The following is a 16338-nucleotide window of genomic DNA, read 5'->3' as shown; positions in this document are numbered from 1 at the left end:
CACCCTGATGCCAGCTTGTCTCTTTTCTTCAATGCAGGTCATTGGAAATATAGGCAGAGCCATGGAGCAGGTGAGCCCAAGACTGAAGTCTTCAGTCCTGAAATGCATCAGAAGCACAGAGCCATCACTGCTGATTCAGAAAGCTGCTATCCAGGCCCTGCGGAAAATGGAATCTAATGAAGAGGTAAAGTCCACAGGAGGTCTGAAAGTGAGACGGTTACTCAGATTAACAAGGATTTGGAGGGTGTCAGGGAACAAGGTTCTAAATATCATCATTCTACTGACTATTCTAAAAAGTCTGTTGCCATCAAGTCGATTCTGACTCATGACTTTATTCTACTGCTTACTAGTTGCAAAATTCAACACGTCTATTGACCTGACTGGAGCCCTGGTGGCACAGTGGTTAAGAGCTCGGCTGCTAACCAAGAGGTGGGCAGTTCAAGTCCACCAGCCACTCCTTGGAAACTCTATGGAGCAGTTCTACTCTGTCCTATAGGGTCACTATGAGTCAGAATCAGCTCTCCAGCAATGGGTTTATTGACTTGATTGCCAAGTAATACGTTCACATGAGAGAAATATTTGACCTTGCTGCTACTCTGACATGCAGAATATGAGGTTTAGTTGCATGCTGTTCTCTTACCAGATTTACCATCACTCTCATCTTGGGAGAGCTTACCTGACTCTCCCCAATATCCCCAAACTAGGGTGGTCAACCTGGTCCTACCTTAAGTGGCAATGGCTCTTTGGAAATGATATTATTTATTAGCCCCAAACTCTCACTAATCCTGCAAAACTTTACCTTCAAATTGAAATAACGTATGCTAAAACCACTCTTTTTTTACTTAGCGGCAGATCCCCAAACTAGTCATAACTTGGCCATAACTTGTGTATTTTAATGTAATTTAATTCCACTTGTTATCTGGTAGGAGTCTTCCAGGAACCCTCCCTTGATCTGGCTGCTCTGGAGAACACTGGAGAGAAGATTCAGCACCAGATCTAAACACTTATTAGGGAGAAATTAGACTCACACATAAGAAAAAGCTAGTAGACCATGCCAGTGTTTGCCAGGCAGGTTTGGTGTTCTGACCAAAGGACAGTGATAATATAACAGTCTCATCTTTGGCTACAGGTCCAGGAAGCCCTTCTTCAGGCTTTCCTTGATGGTGCCTCTCCAGAGGATAAGAGACTGGCTGCCTATCTCATGCTGATGAGGAAGCCTTCCCAGGCAGATATTAACAGAATTGTCCAACTTCTACCACGGGAACAGAATGACCAAGTAAAGAATTTTGTGGCTTCCCACATTGCCAACATCTTAAACTCAGAAGAATTGTATATCCGAAAGTAAGTAAGACTAATTTTCCCCCATCTGCCACAGAGGGCCCTGGGTTGGAATTCCAAAGTTCCATGCTGGTAGAGCCACCACCTGCTTTTTATAGAATGTGCTTTCTTCTGTAGCAAACATTTGTGTAAATTTGTAGCACGCTCTGAGCCAAAGTCTTGGGGAAAACAAACCTGAGTAGTTTGGTAGCAAATGAAAATCTATATTCACTTGGGTAAGAGAGACAATGGCTAAATGGCATGGTGTGTCAACTCAAAATATGCTATTTCTTTTCATCTAGTCTGAAAGCGTTACTGGAAGAAGCTCTAAAAGGATCTCAACTTCCAACAATCATGGATTTCAAAAAATTTTCCTGGAACTATCACTTTTCCAAATCTGTTTCCCTTCCATCATTTGACCCAGTCTCTGCCAAAATTGAAGGGAATCTTATATTTGATCCAAATAATTACCTTCCTAGAGAAAGCATGCTGAAAACCACCCTCACTGTCTTTGGATTTTCTCCAGCTGACCTCTTCGAGGTATGTGTGATACTGAATCCTCTAGCCTATTCTGTACAAGACTGTAAATAGGAAGTCAGGGGATCAGTGAGCCAGCGTGGGAAGGAACAAGAATCATCAAGCAGTTTGTACCATCGCTTTGAGGTCTTCTTCCCCCCACCTCCCTTTCTTTCCTTTCTCCCTCTTAGGGGTAATCTGAAGCATGTCTCCTTAGGATAAATGTAAATGCAGATGTCTGAACTTTGAAGCCCTTAAACCCAAAACCCAAGGAAATCCATGGACAGTAGAGTTAGATCTGGTCCAAACCCCAAGTCCAATCCCAGCGCTGTATCCTTGGTTTCATTATCTCCTCTCTGAACCTTAGCTTTTCTCTTTTGTAAAAATGTAAGTAAGTTCTGCCTTTCAAAATTCCAGTGAGATTTAAATAAGACAACTTCTATGAAGTGCTAAGCTCAGTTCCTGCCCTGTAGTATTCATCAATACTTCTTTAATTAAATGGATATAAATAGAGAAATGGGAGGCTGACATACAATGAAGAAACATGATGGAGTTTCCTTGTCTGGTTTTCTGCTCTGTTCTCAGATTGGTTTGGAAGGAAAGGGCTTTGAGCCAACATTGGAAGCTCTCTTTGGGAAGCAAGGATTTTTCCCAGACAGTGTCAATAAGGCTTTGTACTGGGTTGATGGCCAAGTTCCTTCTCAGGTCTCCAAGGTCTTGGTGGACCACTTTGGCTACACCAAAGATGATAAACGTGAGCAGGTATGTATTTGTTAATTACCCTCTCAAGGAAAGATTTGGGTCTCAATGCAAAGACATTCTTACTAATGCCTGGAAATCATCAAGGTACTATGTAACTGATATTGCTGAGAAATAATAAAACTCGTTGCTGTCGAGTCGATTCCAACTCATAGCAACCCTATAGGACAGAGTAGAACTGCCCCGTAGGGCTTCCAAGGAGCAGCTGGTGGATTCAAACTGCCAACCTTTTGGTTAGCAGCTGAGCTCTTATAGCTGTGGCTATTATTAACCAGCCCTATGAGTCCCTGGGTTGCACAAATGGTCTGTGGTCAACTACTAACCTAAAGATTGGTGGTTCATACCCACCCAGCAGTGCCGTGGAAGAAAGGCCTGGAGATCTGCTTCCATAAAGATTACAGCAAGAAAACCCTATGGAGCAGTTCTACTCTGTAACACATGGGGTCACCATGAGTCGGAATTGACTCCATAGCAATAGGTTTGAGATTTTTTGGTTTATACGGGTGAGGGCCACTAACCACTGCAGCTATGGGCATCCTGATTCAATATGCTCTGGAACTAGACTCATTAGAGGCATTCTAGAACATTGATTAAGAGTGTGAGCTTTGGGGCATAGATTTGAATTCTAGCTTAAGTGACTTCAAGCTGTGCAAACCTGGACAAGTTACTTGATATTATGTGAATCCATTTCCTCATCCCCAGAGTGATAATGATATATATCTCACAAGATTATTATAAAGGTTGAATAAAAAAAAATGTGTAAAGTGCTAAACATAGTGCCTTGATACTGGTACTGATTGTTCAATAAGCAGATACTGTTATAATTCTTTAATTAATACTCTTATTATTATTAACTGCTTTCTTTGGCTCTCATAGCAGTGCACTAGCTAAAGGGAGCAAAACCCACCTTGAAACTAGTCTCAGCTCCCCACCTTAGAAGCAGAAAATAGTTTGTATAATCTGAAACTTCTCAGTGTGGCCTGGTCATGAGCAATATGTCAGAGTTTGTTAGAAATGCAGGCCCCTAGGCCCCACCCCACACCTACTGAGTCAGAATCTGCATTTTAACAAGATCCCTAGAGGATTTCTAAGCAAGCTTAGCTTTGAGAAGCATGATTCTAATTTATTCCTAGATGCTCACAGGTAGCCCCACCTCTATCTTCTGTTTTACTTACCTCAACTTGAGGCTAAGTGTCTTTGATCTGTTTTGAGTCTGTTAATCTCTTCTTTCCTAATGCCTAGGCCACAGTCTGTGCTATTCTTCCTATCTCTAGACCTTTGCCTAAGATCAGGTGTTTTTAAACCTTTGGCCAATTTATATAGCAGCTGTATTTTTCAAGAAACCCCTAGTATACTTCCCTAGTCAAAGGTGGGGGTAAACAGGGAGTGGACAGAGGATCTTCAATCTTGGGGAGCCCTAGGATTTGGGAATCCTAGAAGGAAGATATCCCCCTTACTATTCCTACATTATTTCACATTAAGGCCAGCTTTGGAGGCACTACTATCCCTGGCAAGACCTTGGTTTTTCATCTCAGTTGGGAGGAATTATCTTTCAATGTCTGCCCTGTGCCAAAAAAGAATTGGTTGACATTCCACCATTTCAGGAGGTAGCATATGATCAAGAACCATGATACTGAGGGAAGAAGTCCAAGCTGCACTGAAGGCATTGGCAAAAAATAAGGCTCCAGGAATTGATAAAATACCATGAGATGTTTCAACAAATGGATGCAATGCTGGGAGTGCCAAGAAATTTGGAAGACAGCTACCTGGCCAACTGACTGGAAGAAAGCCATATATGTGCCCATTCCAAAGAAGGTGATCCAATGGAATGTGGAAATTATCAAACAATATCATTAATATTACATGCAAGTAAAGTTTTGCTGAAGATAATTCAAAAACAGAAAACGAACAAATCTGTCTTGGAGGAAGTACAGCCAGAATGCTCCTTAGAGGGGAGGATGGCGAGACTTCATCTCATACTTTGGGCATGTTATCAGGAAAAACCAGTCCCTAGAGAAGGACATCATGCTTGGTAAAGTAGAGGGTCAGCAAAAAAGAAGATGACCCTCAGTGAGATGGATTAACACAATGGCCGCAACGATGGGCTCAAACAGCAGTGATTGTGAGGATGGCACAGGGCCAGGCATTGTTTCATTTGTTGTACACAGGGTTGCTATGAGTTGGGACCAACTCGACAGCACCTAGCAACAACAACAACATTTGTCCTGTATCCCCTCCTTGGATGTTTGTGTTTAGGCCCATTATGGTTGCAGGAGACAGGCCCCATCCACATCAGGAATCTAAAGTTGTTTGATAGTGCTGACATCTTGGTAGACATTTTATTTTTCAAATTCCTAGGACATGGTAAATGGAATTATGTTCAGTGTTGAGAAGCTGATCAAAGATTTGAAGTCCAAAGAATTCCCAGAAGCCAGAGCCTACCTTCGCATCTTGGGAGAGGAGCTTGGCTTTGTCAGTCTCAATGACCTACAACTCCTGGGAAGGCTGCTGCTCAGCGGCATTCGCACTCTGCAGGGGGTCCCCCAGATGGTAAGTAGACCAGGCCCCACCAGAGGACCAGTGAGATTAGCCAGTGCTCTTTTTAGGTCTCCCAGACCCACTTAAGATCCCAGACACACAAACCAGGGAAAGTCCTTGTACTTCTTTCCAAGAGGCAGTTTTGTCTTGAATGTCAGTGAAAAAAATTCTTGAGTCAAATGAATTAGAAGCATCTAGAAATCAAACTATTCATAATGAGTATCCCTGTTAATAATATTTGTTTATCTGGAAAACAACATTAAGCAAACCTTCCCCTACATGTGCTGCAGATTCCTTTTTAATATTGAAATGATACAATAATTATGAAAGAAATTATTTGGTAGACTGTAATCCACTATCCAATGTTATCTATAACTTTTTGTTATTAATTTATTATTAAGAAAGAAAATATCCAAACATAGTTCCTGTGATCTGTTAAATAATAATGTTGGCTGTAAGAAAACAGAGCTCATATTATGTATGAAAACAGATTTTAAGTTATGGAAGTGTTATAAAAAATGCATGTATACAATTATATACATCATCTCAATAGCTCCTTGGTTTCAAAAAATTAGTTTCTCCATAATATAATATACTTCAAACAAGCTCTGCTTTACATCCAGACTCCAAACAACCAAAATAATTAAGCCATGCCATGTAATGACACTTAGATTTCGTAACTCTCTGAGGTCCAGCAATATTCTTAAGTGCCTTCTGAATCACCAATTAAAAATGGTATGATATTCTATCCAGAGCAGCTTCTCATATTCCAGTTCATTGAAATCAGTAATCATTAATCTTTGTTTATCAGTTCAGCTAATCAAAATATGCTAGTCCTTCCCCTCTAGATAAAGAGAAATTATTGTCCACTGTACGGGAAGTTGCATTTAGCAAAATCCACTTCAACAAGGCTTACTTCTAGTCACTCTCCCTGCTTAAATCTACAGATCGGAGAGGCCATAAGGAAAGGCTCAAAGAACGACTTGTTTCTTCACTACATCTTCATGGACAATGCCTTTGAGCTCCCCACCGGAGTTGGATTGCAATTGCGAGTATCCTCATCTGGAGTCATCACTCCTGGGACCAAGGCTGGAGTGAAACTTGAAGTAGCCAATGTAAGACATTGTTCACTTTTTGATTCCATACGTTGTTCTTTTCCTCCAAGATAGGTTTCTGGTGCAATTTTTAAATGTGTTTCTAGTTCAAGACAAAGTGCATCATCATTTTAAGCACCTTGTTAATTGTTATTAAAAGTGTTAAGGTTCCCCCAGAATGGTCTACCTCACTAGCTCCAGTGTAGTAGGGCTAAAAACTCAGCTTCTCTCTCAATAAGTGAGAATTCCCGTCATCTTTTCATTCTCTTATGCTTGAAGTTCACTTGGGTACTTCCTAGTCCTGGATGTCAGTGTAGCCTGGCTCTAGGGAACTGAGAGCTTGGCTTTTCTTCCCCTAAATAAATCACAATAATGCTTCCTGAGATGTGAGTCATCTAGGGACGAGAAAGTGGTTGATCTGACTGTTAGGGGACTGGGGTATTTAACAAAGCTGCAGAAGTTGTTTTCTGGCTTATAGATGCAGGCTGAACTGGTGGCAAAACCCTCTGTGTCAGTGGAGTTTGTGACAAACGTGGGCATCATCATTCCGGACTTCGCTAGGAGTGGGGTCCAAATGAACACCAACTTCTTCCATGAGTCAGGTCTGGAGGCACGTGTTGCCCTGAAGGCTGGGCAGCTGAAGTTCGTTGTTCCGTCTCCAAAGAGGCCACTCAAGCTGTTCAGTGGCAGGTAATTCTTTCAGCCAGATCTATCTGCTTAGCCAATTTGAAAGAGAAAGTTGAGACTGTACCTGCAGGCTTTGGCCAGGCTAGACAGCTATTGAGATAATTCAGGCCACAGTGAATTTGGGGGTTTCTGGATTACCTATTTTTAACCTAGCCTAGACTAAGTAATTACTCTAATTTTCACATTTACTAAATTATCCTGTATCTTTCTGCATCAAGACTTATTTAATACCTACTGGCTAGTTAGTTGTTGTTAGGTTGTTCTTGTTTTTCTTTGTTCTGAGAATGAAGAAACACTAGCGCTAGAGAAATCATCCTTGGGAAATGAACATTTTTCCCAGGAAATAGACCAATGAACATACCATGTGTTAGCTAGCGCAGTGGGCATGGTTAAGCACTCTGCTGCTAACTAAAAGGTTGGTGGTTCGAACCCACCCAGCGGGTCTGTGGGAGGAAGACCTGGTGATCTGCTCCTGTAAAGATTACAACCCAGAAAACCCTGTGGGGTGGTTCTGCTCTGTCACATGGGGTTGCTATGAGTCGAAATCAACTTGATGGCACCTAACAACACGAATAAAAGCTCAGTGAGTAAAGTATGTAATCTTATGGTTAAAAAATGCAGCCTCATATTGAGAGCTCTATTTTCAATGATACCCATTCCTTTATTCATTCAAAACTAGTGTTTAATTGCCTAATATATACCAGGCATGTTGAGTAAGACACACAAGGTCCCCAAATTTCCAGAGCTTGCAGTTTACAGGAAAGACATACAATTTAACAAGCAATAACAGTGAAGTGAGGGCTAAGTTAGAGGACTTATGAGGGTAGCAGGTAATTATATGTCAGGTAGTCTGTGATAGTTATGGAAAGCTTTCTGAGGAAACTGATGCTTAAACTGATGTTTGAAGGCTGTGTCAGAGTTATCCAGTAAAAAAAGATAAGAAAGCGTGTTCCAAGCACAGGGAAAAGCAAGTGTAATGGCCTGGAAGAAAAAGAATATGGTTAAAGTAACTGAAAGACATTCAGTGTGGTAAAGTGCACAGGAAATTAGTGAGAGATGGCTGTGGAGAGATTTTCAGGGGTCAAGCCAAGACGAGCTTACAAACCATCTTAGGAAGTTTGGACTTCTTCTGAAGGCAAAAGATTTTAAAAGGAAAGATAATGTTGGTGTATTAGAAGAAATACTCTGACTCCAGTGTGAAAAATGGATGGAAAGAAAGTACAACTAGAGACAGGGAGACCAGTTAGGAGTCTGTTACAATGATAAGGTTGAGAGATGATAATGGGCTGCACCAGAGGAGGGCCGGGGTGTAGAGAGGAGGGAACAGACACTAGAAAGTGCTAGGAGGTGAAACCATGAGTACTTAGTGATTGCCTGGATATGGGAGGTGAGGAAAAGGAAAGAGGAAAGGTGGGTGGGGGTGCCCTTAATTGAAATAGGGACTACAGAGGGAGAGCAGCTGATTGAGAGGGAAGATGACAAGTTCAGTTTTGGATATGCTGCAATTGAAATCCTGTGAGAAGGCCAGTTAGAAATATCTAGCTGGAAATTGGACCTGTGGGTCAAGTACCTCTATTTGCTGGTGATTCCCGAATCTGTATTTGGAGCTCAGTAAAGATTTTGGAATTACCAGCATATAGAGGTACATAAACAGCGACAATACATGTGGACCTTGCCAGATGGAATACACCAGAATCAAAGTGACTACATCTGTGGAAAGAAACTATGGAAAAGCTCAATATCATCAGTCAGAACAAGGCCAGGGGAAGACTGAAGAACAGACCATTAATTGCTCATATGCAAGTTCAAGTTGAAGCTGAAGAAAATTAAAACAAGTCCACAAGAGACAAAATACGACCTTGAGCGTATCCCACTTGAATTTGGAGACCATCTCAAGAATAGATTTGACTCATCAAACACTAATTACCAAAGACCAGATGAGTTGTGGAATGGCATCATACATGAAGAAAACGAAAGGTCATTAAAAAGACAAGAAAGAAAAGAACAAAATGGATGTCAGAAGAGACTCTGAAACTTGTTCTTGAATGTAGAGTAGCTAAAGTGAATGGAAGAACTGATGAAGTAAAAGAGCTAAACAGAACATTTCAAAGGGCAGCTTGGGAAGAGAAAGTAAAGTATTATAATGAAATATGTAAAGACCTGAAGTTAGAAAACCAAAAAGGAAGGCATTTCTCAAACTGAAAGAACTGAAGAAAAAAAAAACTCAATCCTTGAGTTGCAATATTGAAGGATTTTATGGGGAAAATATTGAATGATGCAGGAAGCATCAAAAGAAGATGGAAGGAATACACAGAGAAACTATATCAAAAAGAATTGGTTGATGTTCAACCATTTCAGGAGGTAGCATATGATCAGGAACCAATGATGCTGAAGGAAAAATTCCAAGCTGCACTAAAGGCATTGGCAAAAACAAGGTCCAGGAATTGACGGAATACCAACTGAGATGTTTCAACAAACGGATGCAGCTCTAGAGGGACTCACTCGTCTATGCCAATAAATTTGGAAGACAGCTGCCTGGCCCACTAACTGGAAGAGATCCATATTTGTGCCTGTTACAAAGAAAGATGATCCAACAGAATGCGGAAATTATCCAACAATATATCGTCAATATTAGATGCAAGTAAAATTGTGTGTGTGTGGTGTGGTGTGGATGTGCTGATGTGTGTTTAATGGGAGAGACTTGAACCTGTTTAATGCTGATAGAAAGAAGCCAGTAAGAGACTGCAGATGAAAGAGAGCCAGAGGACCTCTTATCTAAATGGCCTTGAATGAAGGAATGAGCACACCTGAGTTCAGATCATAGTGATCCAAAACTTAACATCTCTGAGCCTTCATTTCCTCTATAAAATGGGAATCTTAATCTCTACTTTTCAAGTTTGTTGTAGGGATTGCTGATAATAAACAAAGAATTTAGTAGAATGCTTGAAATATAAGAGTGACTATGACTGTTAGTCTTACTGAGATTGTTTACATTATTATTTTTTCTCAATAAAATAATTCAAGGTGAGTGTGGACAGAGGGGAGAGAGACAGGAGGATAAAGGGTTATTTGTACCACCAGAGTCAGTGATGTTCGTTTAAGAGTCATGGCTTGAAGATAACTCAAGTTTTTTCTTTCTTCACCAGTAACACATTGCATTTGGTCTCTACCACCAAAACGGAAGTGATTCTACCGCTGATTGAGAACAGGCAGTCCTGGTCAACTTGCAAGCCTTTCTTTATTGGCTTAAACTACTGCACCTCTGGTGCTTACTCCAATGCCAGCTCCATAGACTCCGCCTCCTACTATCCACTGACCGGAGACACAAGGTCAGGCATGCTGGGTGCTCAGCCCAATGCTTACCCACTTCCACATTATGGCCACCTAGCAGGGCAAAGGAAAAAGTGGTGTGTGCTCTAGGCCCCTGTCAGTAAGGGATTTGCACCATCCTTTGATTATGTAAAACAGTGATCCTCTGCCCCAACCCACCTAAGGCGTGTTCACACTTCTACCAAAACTTTGACTCTAGGACTGGATTTCTCCAGGATGGGGTGGAGGTAAGAAGGTAGGGTTGGAAAGTGGGGAGTCATGACCCCTAGGGAGGTCTGTAGCTCAAAAAGATAACCCAAGGTGATTCTGTTATACTCCGTTGAGGGAACTACAACCATCACAGTTGATAATCATTGCTTTAAAAGCACCTGCTTGTAGATGGTGTCCCCTCATTTTTCCTTAAGCATTACATTAAGAGATCATATTACAGATTCTAGTGTGCTTCTAATTCAGTATCTGTGTTTCTGAGCCTTTAAACACATTGGTGTGGCCTTTCCTGGAGCTCACTGGAGTATTTGCCATGCTTAAGGGCTTCTTGCTGTCTTCCCACTCCCTCCTCCCCACTTCTACTGCTTGTCCTCACCTTTGCTGACACAGCCAGCCAACTCTTGCTGTGCTTGTCCAAAAAATCCTGGGAATCTTTACCTGGAGCTCTTGGAAGGACTGAAAGTGACCCTAAAGACCATCATTAGTTAAGGGCCAGAGACAATGTTAAAATAAGAGCCATCTTTTTGTTGTAATTAAGGCTGAGTGGTTTTGGGGACATTAGAATCCTCATTGTAAAGCTCTAACATTGTGGCTACACTGTAATACCTTTAGATTTGAACTAGAACTGCAGCCAACGGGAGACGTAGAGCAGTATTCTGCCAGTGCAACCTATGAACTCCAGAGAGAAGGTACAGCCTTGGTGGACACGCTGAAGTTTGTAACCCAGGCAGAACGTAAGTATCCAAAAAGGGCTCCTCCATTGCAGCCCTCATTCTCAGGTTTAATGCTTTCAACAAATATTTATTAAGTGCCTGGTAAGTTTTGGTTCCAAGGGCTGGGGCTAGGACAGTGAACAACAGAGATAAAGTCTTTGCCCTCGTGGAGCTTGCTGAAAACAACCAAACAAATATTCAGAATGTCGGATCAGTTCTGGGGAGAAAAATATAGCAGGGAGGGGTCTAGGGAATGCCAGAAGTTGGTGGAGGACGGAGGGAAGGCAGAGCCATTTGGAATGATAAGGGAAAGCCTTACTGGTCAGGTAAGCATAAAAAAAGAGAACTGAAGCAAGTAAGGGAATAAGCCCTGTGGGAAAGAATGTTCCAGGCCAAGAGGCCAGCAGATGCAAAGGCCCTGAGGCTGGCTCATGGCTGCCATGTTTGAGGAAGGGGAAGGAGGCCAGTATGGCTGAAGCAGAGAGATCAGAGAGGAACGTGGTAGGAGATAAAGCTAGAGAGAGAAGGGGAAACAGGAGAAAATGGTCTTGTAGGCCATGGTAAGAACTTTGACTTTTACCATGAATGAAATAAGAAGCCACTGGAGGGTTTTCATTATTTGATTTATGTTTATGTTGAGAAAAGACTGTAGGAGCAGAGAAACTTGTATGTAGCCTATTGCACTAATCCAGGCAAGAGATGGTGGTGGTTTGAATTAAGAGTGTAGCAGAGAAACTATGAAAAGTGGTCAGATTCTGGCCATATTTTGAAGATTTGGCTGACAAGATTTGCTTATATATTGGATGTTGAGTGTAAGAGAAAAAGAAATTGGGACGACTCCCAGTTTTGTAGCCCGAACATCTGAAGAATAGAGTAGCCATTTACTGAGATGGAGAAGGCTCCTCGATCGAGTGCTCACGTTGGAAGATTTTTATGTAGGGACAGTATGTCACACAACGAAACTAGAAAAACAAAGCCCACAGGAAGAAAGAGGGGTACATACTGAAAGAAAAATTACGTAAATATTTTACAAATGATATAAAATGGATGAGCCTAGAAATTAAAGAAAGCCTGGGAGTGTTTTTACAAAGAAGTGATGATATGAGAGACGGGAACCCAGGGTAGGAGTGGACAGGAGCCAAGAGAGGCCCCTTGGATGATACTAATATAGAGACATGGGATATGCCTGCCTTACTGTGCCCTGAACATGCCGAGTATTTCCCATATCAGGGCAGTTGCGTTTACGATCCTCTGCTTGGAAGGCTCTCCCCCCATATATCTGCATGTTCAGTCCCTCTCTTCATTCAGGTCTCTGCCTTCATATCCCCTTATCAGAGGAAACTTCTCTGACTACCACATATAAAATAGCACCTCTTCCATCATCATTTTCTATCCTCTATCCTCCTATTCAGTTTTACTTTTCTTCATAACCTTTATCACCATCTGACATAAATAATTTTCTTATTTATTGTCTGTATACCCTCCCCCCACTATAATGCAAGCTCCAGGAGGGCCAGGACTCACCAGTGCCAAGGGCAGTGCCTAGCACATAATAGGCAATCAGTAAATATTTGTAGATTGAGCAAATGTATGAACACCAATGAGTTAAAAATTTAAGGTAAAATCCTAAACTGTGTCCTCATTTAAACCCAATAGGTACTTGTAGTTCTTCTGCCTTTTCCTGTCCTTCCTTCAAACATAGCTTCTTAACACACATTTCTTAATGCTCTTGTACACTCTTCCAGGTCTGGAGCAGACTGAGGCTACTATGATGTTCAAATATAACCGACAGAGTATGACTTTGTCCAGTGAACTCCGAATTCCAGATTTTGATGTTGACTTTGGTACAGTCCTCAGAGTTAACGATGAATCTGCTGAAGAAAAAAAGTCTTACAAGCTCACTTTGGACATTCAGAGCAGGAAAATCACTGAGGTCACTCTCACTGGCCAAGCAAGGTAAAGAAAGTTTAGGGTGATCTGTCCTGAGCTGTTCTTTCCATTCTTTCTCTTCAGCTGTAAAGCTGGCCTGCAGATTGTTACCAGGTCTGCAATCCAAGAGACATAAAGCCCTCAACATTTTGACCCTCCACACGTGTCCAGTTGGTCCTTCCTACCATTTGCTGGGCACTTACTATTCATCAGGAATTGTGCTGAGCGCTTTAAAGAAACTGTCTCAGTTTTTACAATAAACTACAAAGAAGGAATGAGTTGTCCCTATTTTATAGATGAGAAAATGGTAGCTCAGATAGGTTAAATAACCTGGCCAAGGCAATGTTGTTGTTAGCTTCTGTGGTGTCAGCCCCCAGCTCACGGCCACCCCGTGCACAATGGAACGAAACGCTGCCTGGCCCTGTGCCATCCCCATGATCATTTGGGGATCAGACATTGTGATCCACAGGGTCTTCACTGACTGATTTTTGGAAGTAGATCAGCAGGCCTTTCCTCCTAGTCTTTCTTAGTCTGGAAGCTCTGCTGAAACCTGTTCAACATCATAGCAACACGTAAGCCTCCACTGACAGACAGTGGCTGTATATGAGGTGCATTTGCTGGGAATTGAAACTGAGTCTCCCACATGGAAGGTGAGAATTTTATCAATGCCTCATGGCCAAGGCAATAGAGCTACTAATAGTAGAACAAGATTGAAACCATTTTCAAAATCTCCCCCCATCCCCCTCCATACATCCCTGGAAAGTCCTGAATTTGTGCTGGATATTGTCTTTAGAAGTTAGTGAGTATGGATTATGGTAATTTCTCTGAGCCATTCACATATCTGGTTTTTATTACCATAAATGGAACTTCTGTTTAATCCTGCGTATCTCCTTGGAATGCACAAATTCTTTGATGTCAAATGATTTTCTTTTCAACAGTTGCGACACTAAGGGAGAAGGCAAAATCAAAGGTGTTATTTCCATACCCTATTGGCAAGCAGAAGCCAGAAGTGAGATCCTCACCCACTGGTCCCCTACAAAACTGCTCCTCCAAATGGACTCCTCTGCTACAGCTTATGGCTCAACGATTTCCAAGAAGGTGGCGTGGCGCTATGGTATGTGCCTCTTCCCCCAGATGAGGGCTTCCAAGACCACTGTGCCCTGGAGTGCAGGTGTTGAGAACCATTAATTAAGGGCTGACCTGGCACCATTTACAACTGTTTCATATGTGCATTTTCAGATGAAGAGAAAATGGAATTTGAATGGAACACTGGCACCAATGTGGATACCAAAAAAGTGGCTTCCAATTTCCCTGTGGATCTCTCTGACGTTCCTAGAAGCTTGCATACGTATGCCAACAGCCTCTTGGATCACAGAGTTCCTCAAACAGACATGACTTTCCGGCACATGGGTTCCAAATTAATAGTTGTAAGTATAAATCAGCCAGTCAATAAATGCATGGTTATAAGTACTAATTACATACTCAACTCTGAATTAGGTGCAGGAAACTATCCACAGATGTATAAGGCATGCTTCCTGTCCCTAGAAAATTCTTGGAGAGAAAAGAAATATTCATGGATGCATAGTTACCTAACGAATAAAGCTGTATATGGTAAATCCCAAATGAATACTACTAAGAGGAAGAGCTGGTTACACCAAAGTTACCAAAGGAAGCTTCAGGGCACTGTCTAGGAACCTGACTATGCTCTCTATTCCTCTTATAAAATAGAGGAAGACATCAGTGAATCATAACTCATAATTTTCTGTGATTTATTTTAACTTTCAGTGCTTTGTCCTGCTTAATAATCAGTCTATCAAATCTAATGTTCTTTGAGGCTCATCCATGTCTGTTATTCTAAAAAACTTCTCTCATTTTGTAGGCAACAAACACCTGGCTTCAGAAGGCATCCAGGAACCTTCCTTATGCCCAGACTTTGCAAGATCACCTCAGTGGCCTAGAGGAGATGAACATACAGAAAATGGGATTGCCAGACTTCCACATTCCAGAGAACCTATTCTTGAAAAGGTAAAGGAAGAAACCAGAAACGTTTCTTGAACCATGCAAAGTAAATGGAAAACTTTACTTTGGCATGATTTTGATTTTTTTAATTTGCATTTTTAATAGAAACAATTTAAACAATTTAATCACTGTAGCATAAACACTTTTGCATCTTTGCTATATGGTACGTGAGGTCTGAGTGTAAATGCCAACCAGTTGTTAGGAACCTAAGAACATAATTGGGGGATTCCGGTACATTCACCCTTAGATGTTTTATTGACCAAAAAAAAAAACCAAACCCGTAGTCATCGAGTCAATTCTGCCTCATACTGACCTTATAGGACAGAGTAGAACTGCCACATAGGGTTTCCAAGGAGCGGCTGGTGGATTCGAACTGCCAGCCTTTTGGTTAGCAGCCAAACTCTTAACCACTGTACCACCAGGGCTCCACATTTTATTGACAGCAACTATAATTTTCACCTGTAAACCTAAATTTGAAATCCATTCAGTTTTCTTCCATTATAAATAAACTCCCTCTTCATTCAGGATTAGGATGTTCTCATAATTGTTTTAACTTTGAAGAATTGAAGAGTAGCTAGAGGAATTATTGACTACAGGCTGGCTTTTGAGGTACAAGGGGTCAGAACAGCCTCAATTAAACATTGAATGAAGGCAGCATTCTAAGAGCATATTTCAGTTTAATAGTATACATTTAGTCATTACAGGGAAGTCAGATTCCAAACTGTTTAGTCCATTTTTATATTTACAGAAATGCATGTAGTGCTTTGATTGCTTTATTTCATGAAAATATTTTAAAAAATCAAAGCACAAGCTGAAAAGTCTTTTTTTAGATTGACTGTTTTCTGTATCATTGGAGCCCTAGTGGTGCAGTGGTTAAGAACTTGGCTGCTAACCAAAAGGTTAGCAGTTTGAATACACCAGTCACTCCTTGGAAACCTTATGGGGCAGTTCTACTCTGTCCTATAGGGTCGCTATGAGTCTGAATCGACTTGACAGCAACGGGTTTGGTTTTTTTTTTTGGTGGTTCTCTGTATTATTTTTAGGGTTTAGACAACAAGTAGCCTGGGTCACCTTGGCCTTTCAGTCTTCTATGGCTGAGCAGCATAGTTTAATGGAAAAGAATATGAAAGGGCTGAAGTCGGCCAAAGCACTCATAGAAACAGAGCGTATTGAAGATGGTAGAAAATCTAGCAGTGCAGAGAGCCCAGGAACCGTCCTTCATTACAGGT

The 16338-nt window shown here is 41.5% G+C and overlaps 1 protein-coding gene across 1 annotated transcript in view; it reads left to right on the top strand.

Annotated features, from left to right (window-relative positions):
• The window catches only part of APOB (apolipoprotein B), a 45228-nt gene that overhangs the window by 13324 nt on the left and 15566 nt on the right, over window positions 1-16338 (top strand). Inside the window, exons 12-24 of the mRNA XM_004387594.3 lie at window positions 38-184; window positions 1130-1341; window positions 1620-1857; window positions 2419-2595; window positions 4951-5142; window positions 6078-6245; window positions 6703-6914; window positions 10058-10240; window positions 11061-11182; window positions 12907-13117; window positions 14029-14204; window positions 14330-14517; window positions 14970-15115. Of these exons, the coding sequence (XP_004387651.3) occupies window positions 38-184; window positions 1130-1341; window positions 1620-1857; window positions 2419-2595; window positions 4951-5142; window positions 6078-6245; window positions 6703-6914; window positions 10058-10240; window positions 11061-11182; window positions 12907-13117; window positions 14029-14204; window positions 14330-14517; window positions 14970-15115 (2372 nt within the window). The remainder of the gene's footprint in view (window positions 1-37; window positions 185-1129; window positions 1342-1619; window positions 1858-2418; window positions 2596-4950; window positions 5143-6077; window positions 6246-6702; window positions 6915-10057; window positions 10241-11060; window positions 11183-12906; window positions 13118-14028; window positions 14205-14329; window positions 14518-14969; window positions 15116-16338) is intronic.

Source organism: Trichechus manatus, unplaced genomic scaffold (genome assembly GCF_000243295.1).
Source record: "Trichechus manatus latirostris isolate Lorelei unplaced genomic scaffold, TriManLat1.0 scaffold00189, whole genome shotgun sequence".
In the NCBI taxonomy this organism is placed as follows: domain Eukaryota; kingdom Metazoa; phylum Chordata; class Mammalia; order Sirenia; family Trichechidae; genus Trichechus; species Trichechus manatus.
The sequence above is the reverse complement of the archived record's forward strand: the minus strand, read 5'-3'. Positions and strand labels throughout refer to the sequence as shown.